The 5957-nt window shown below is 37.5% G+C and overlaps 1 protein-coding gene across 1 annotated transcript in view; it reads left to right on the top strand.

The window, feature by feature from the left end:
• Nucleotides 1–5957, top strand: part of frg1 (FSHD region gene 1) — a 13502-nt gene that overhangs the window by 4957 nt on the left and 2588 nt on the right. The window contains exons 5-8 of the mRNA XM_032500557.1: nucleotides 344–458; nucleotides 1621–1725; nucleotides 1922–2013; nucleotides 4644–4754. Coding sequence (XP_032356448.1) covers nucleotides 344–458; nucleotides 1621–1725; nucleotides 1922–2013; nucleotides 4644–4754 — 423 coding nt within the window. The remainder of the gene's footprint in view (nucleotides 1–343; nucleotides 459–1620; nucleotides 1726–1921; nucleotides 2014–4643; nucleotides 4755–5957) is intronic.

Below are 5957 nucleotides of genomic sequence, written 5' to 3' on the forward strand. Positions count from 1 at the left end.
TAACTGTTCTATTATTTGCCTTTAACCACATAGTCATTATATTCACGTTACTGACGATTATTCATCAAAAATCTCGTAACCATTTTGTGAGACGACCAATAGTCAACACTACAATATCGTTGCGGTATTGATATCAATGTATTTGGTCAAAAATATTGGGATATTTGATTTTCTCCATATTGCTCAGCCCTAATCAGAATATTCTGGAAAGCCATAAAAATAACACATATCTACTTTCACAATAAACATCAGATTAGCCTTTTTTATGTTTATGTTTTAAGGCAATGATTGTTTGGGTGTTCTGCCATCGTAGAAATCCATTTGGCTATTTCTTATGTTGCAGGATAGCCTTAAAGTCTGGATATGGCAAGTACCTGGGTATCAACTCTGAGGGTTTGGTAGTGGGGCGCTCTGATGCAATTGGCTCCAGGGAACAATGGGAAACAGTCTTCCAAGATGTGAGTCGATCTTCTGAAGTTTCTTCTAATCTTGGTGCACATGTGTTTTATATTTTCTTTTATATTTATATATATATTTTTTTTTATAGATGTTTTGCCTTTGATTATACAGGACATATGTAGACAGGAAAGGGGGAATGGCATGCAACAAAGGGCCACGGGTTGGAATCTAACCCAGGCCGCTGCGGGTGCCCCATGTCACAAGCCTTACTTTTGTCCTATCTTGGTCCTTTGACTTGTAATAGACAATCCTTTATCACTTTGGTTGATCCACGGTAGATTTAAGCCTTGATTCCAAATAGCTGAAAGAGATAACCGGAAATTAGGGAAGAATATGGTCAAACAGGGCCCCTGTATTGTTGTCCTAAATATGATACACAATGCATGTTTTGGCAGTCTTATGGACTTGTGCAGGGCTCGACAGTAGTGGTTGCCAGGTTGCCCTGAGTAATTGGCAACTATTTTGTGGCCTCTGGTTGCACCCTTTGACAAGCACCTGTTCAATATTTGTGATTTTAAAATATAAAAACAAATCAAGACTTACAAAACTGAAAAATGTTATTTCAAAAAAATTATATATTTTATTTGGTTGTCTCAATTAAGTTTAAACACTACATTTATGCGCAACATAACATTTCAGCTGCTGTGCAACCGCTTTCCACACGCGCGTTTGCCATTAAAAACCCCATAGGCAACGCAATTTTCTGTTCACGCACATGTTAAAAGACTAGACTTATTAAATTGGATCTAAGTTGAAAAAATATTTCCATGAAGGCCCATAAAAACAAATATTAGTATTTGAAATAAGTACACATATTTTTTGCCGTAGTGGCACATAATGTGAAAGGGGACTCATTTTTCTACTTCTGTCAGCTTTCACGGCTCGCCTCATGGCTGATTAGTGTGTAGCCCATGAGAGATAACACTTAGCTGTAGTCATGAACAACTCATTCATTATGCAGAACGCGTCTGCCTTATCACTGTAGCGCACTGCTCGCCTTGATGCTTTGTTGAACCTATAAACAACATGCCTGGCACAACCTTGAGACTCTTTTACATCAAATATCAGGCAACCTTTCATGCCTGTCACAACAACCAATCCCACTGCAATTCTATCTAATCGACTGCCTCCTCCACTGTTTTTCTTTCTGTTCTGCCTCAGGGCAAAATGGCTCTCCTGGCAGCAAATAGCTGTTTCATCTCCTACAGTGACAGTGGGGACATTGTGGCCAAGAGCAAGATAGCAGGGGATGGTGAGATAGTGAAGGTGATGTGTAAATTGTGTTCTTCCACAAGGTTACATGTTAATCCTTTCATTTTAAGCATGCAATCTCTGTGGGGTCCTGACTGTTGAGATGGAAGGTGTGACCTCACTTCAGGGAGATCATGGTAATGATATTTAATGCAAAACTTTTCCCTTCTTTCTATTGTTTGTTTTTTGTCACCCTCTGAATGATGAGCAGATCAGATCGTGTGTGGAAAGAGAGGTCAAGCGTAAAGATGACATTGCAGAAGAGGACCGGGGCAACGTGAAGTCTTGTGAGGTCAATTATGTGTACGTAACCTCCACTGTGTATAACTTCAGTTCTGACTTAATGCACAAGCAGCCCAATCAACAACAAATGAAGCAAACCCAAGTTGGCTTCTCTCTGCCTATAACTTTCAAATTAACTGTCTCTGTAGGTCCAGTAGACCCTTTTGTGTTGCATTCAATTTAAGAGCCAATTAGATATTCTTTCAGCCAAGTACCTTCAAATTAGGGCAGTTGGAGGAGTTGGCTGTGTGTTAATAAAGACTAGACAAATAGAAACCCTGCTACATTTCAATGCAATCCCGTCCAACAGTCCTGTAATAAATACAGTATATGTTAAAAATGTTAGAAACACAATACATCCCCATGGTGACAAGACAGATCTGAGGGTTCATAAGATGATAAACTCAATAGAAAAGAAAAAGAAAAAAAATTCTGCTACACAAATTATGTTTATTTTTTCAGACTTTCCTCAAATCTTTTCATTTTTTTTTCATGTTAATTACTGGTACGTTAACCCCTTTTGGTCGCTACAAATTAGTCAGTGTACAGCCCCACAATATAACGCACCATCACGCCACTCCACAGTACAAAAATACGACATCCTTTAGAATTAGGGTCCTATCACATCCTCTGATAGTGTCAATAACCATTAAAGGTTTTACAAACTTAGTGTTTGTTGAATCTTTGAACAAAAATCATGGATCAAATGTATTTTCATTGGCAGCTCTCCAGTCAGCATGTATACACCAAATACAGCCACAAAGTGTTGCATACATAGTACACAGTATAAACAAGCATGCATACAAACAGTTGTACAAAAACTAAATAGTCCTTATTGGATTTTATTGTGTAGGGGTTTCTATTTTTCTGGTCACTGTTATTTTCTGTTAATTCACTTGGTCATAAGATGAGCTGTCATGGAGATTGTGTAGTTGTTATCACACAATCTACGTAATCTAAGTAATTTTAGTTATGTCATAACAGTTTTTATTCTTTATGAAACCTTATTGGTTTACTAAAGTAACTCATCTAGCCATTTGCATATGGTAGTGAAATGATGTGCACATACAATGAAAATAATTTGTGGTTAATGGGTACAGAAACATTGAATTTTTTTTGTCATAGTAGCACATACCGTGTCTCTTCCCTTTCATGTTTTAAACCATGGAAGTGACTTTTTTTTAAATGGTATTTTCCTTTTAATCTATTGACGCATTGTATCAATAAATATACTAGTGTCAGCTTGACGTTTTGTAGTTTAATCAGTACACATTTCAGCCTTTAAATTGAGTGATAAAGCACTTTTTTCTGATTGAACGAATTTAAGGGTGATTTCCTTCCCATTATCTTCACATTGTGTACTGTTATACAACAAGATTTGACAACAAGATTACTGGATTTGAGAAGATGCCTTTGAGCTATTGCCTCATCAGTCCCGCGCCTTTAAAGATGCAATTGATGGTCTGCTGTTAGAGTGGGATGAGAAAGCGACAACACCACATTTTGGCTTACGATGCCGCAAGTGTTATAAACGGCCCTTCTGTGGCCTATTAAGTTCCAGGCCATATGTCTGAAGCTGTTTTTTGCTTGACATGCTTTGGCTTGTGTTCCCGCTCTATTATTTGTTTTAGATGAATGCTGGGGAAATGGACTCATCATGTTGACATGTTGATAATGGCTGCCCTTGAGCCTGTGTCTTGATGTAGTGTTTAGCGTCTAAATGCCTTTCAGGATAGAGTGCAGCTCGGGAATCATAAAATACAGGCAGAACAAAGAGAGACTAAATATGAAAGAATTTTCTGATTACATGCCTTTGTTGTTTGTTGCACTGTTGTGGTAGATATTTCAACATATTGTTAAGATAGCTTATATTAAAGTGATTGATTATTTTAAATTGGCCCATGCAAGTTTAGAAGGGAAAATGTTCATGTAGGTTCACACTGACCGAAGGAGGCGGATAAAGTCCTCACTGCCTGTCACACATACCTTGGTATTCCAAGGTATGTGGATATTCCACCCTCATTCCACTTCCAGCCTCAGCTGAATACAAAGCTAGTTGGCTTAGACATTCAGCTGCAACTGTCAACATTTATATATTCTGCTTTAGTTAATAATTGGGCTCGCATTTTCTTCCCCCAACGATTTAGCTTCTTAGGGCCATGACACACCAACCCGATAATCGGCCGTCAGACAGTCTGGCGAGGCTGGTGACTCGAGTCTGTTCGGTGTGTTCCGTGCCGTCATCAGTCCGGATGGGCCGTCGGCCTTCATTTTGGCCGACCTGACATGCTGAGTCGGAAGGCGGGCACTGCCGGCAGTCAGACTTAAATGACTAATCTGATTGGTGGATTGCAAACCTGAAAACGAGCAGCGGGATGAGTCTCTCAAAATCTGATGAAAATCTTTTAAACTGACCTTTGTCAATCTGAAATGAAGACAAATTCAGCATCTGCATGGCCTATTTCTTGCTTAAAATGTATTCAGAAACAGGTTTTGGTGAGTAAAATATTAGATCGTACTCTGAACAAGCCACCATGACAGTCTGGCTTTGAGTTTACATTTTTTTTATAAGGTTGAGTGTGTGAGACATTTGCCTTTGCACATCTTTTTATAATAGTCTTAGAGTAGTAATGTTGCTGTGTGAATTACAGGAAGAAGTTTCAGAGTTTTCAAGATCGTCGGCTCAGGGTTAACGAAGACGACTCGTCCACACTGAAGAGAGCCAGAACTGACGGGAAGTTTCACGAAGCTTTGCTTGACAGGTGTGGAAATAAGCTCATTAGATATTTACATCCAATTTACATTTGTTTTGTCTTATGACTTCTTTAATTGTTCCTTCATGTGTAAAGGAAATTTACACATTATACAGAAATCATGTGAAAGTAAAGAGGTACACTTTGCAATGTGTTAATTGACTTCCATTTCACTCAAATGTTACTTTAATGTGTGATCATAAAAAAATATAGATGGAATAGCTTCAAATATGTATGGATAGTTGCTTTTGAAAAAAGTTTCCAATGTTAAAAAAAAAATAGTTAAAATGTTTAGCTACAATTTAAAGGTTGAGTAAAAATTATAAATGCGGAGGATAATGCTGAATTCAAATCTGATGAAGACCGAATGCTGAATACATTTCTAAATTATGCTTCTGTTATTGTTATAGTTATAGTTTACCATTGAGACACACCTTTTTACATTTGAGATTTGTGTAGATACCAGAGATGGCAAAAGTACTCACTTCCCGTACTCAAGTAGAAGTACAGATAATTGTGTTAAAAAATACTCTGGTAAAAGTAGAAGTACTGATTTCACTTCTTTACTCAAGTAAAAGTAACAAAATAGAGGCTTGGAAATTAACTTAAAGTATAAAAGTAAAAGTAGCCTTGCGAATGACAAAGCTACCTGGACAGACAGATGTTACTAGAGAGCACGCTGAGAAACTACAGTGGGCATGGAAAAAAGACTCTTCGTAATGCCATTGGCTACATTTTAAATGGATGTCTGCCAATAGGCCTAAAACATATAGCTAATTTATTGTGACAGAGACTGGGACTCCAGGTTAATAAGATTCTGACCGAGTAGCAAGATATGAATTCAAGTGTAATTTTGTGAGAAGTGTGTATATTCCCATCTAATTTGATTCAATTTGGTATTGATGATGCAAAAATAATAACTAACTCCAGTGAAATTATTTTAAATTTAGTGAGGACTAGATTAGCACTGTATTTAAGGATTCTGGTTTCCAACTTGGCCCCAGGTGTGTCTGTTAAAACACAGACGGAGACAACTTCTCTCTGTTGATGCTTTATTACAATCAAGCATCAGTATAAACATTGGACTTGGGGAGCTATGCAATTGCTGTAAAACAAAGAAATAACATTGTAAAGGCTACCATATACAATGCATAGGAATCATATATGCTAGTAAATACTAACAAACCACTATTAATTACATTATCTTAATGA

Source organism: Etheostoma spectabile, chromosome 2, assembly GCF_008692095.1.
Source record: "Etheostoma spectabile isolate EspeVRDwgs_2016 chromosome 2, UIUC_Espe_1.0, whole genome shotgun sequence".
NCBI lineage: Eukaryota > Metazoa > Chordata > Actinopteri > Perciformes > Percidae > Etheostoma > Etheostoma spectabile.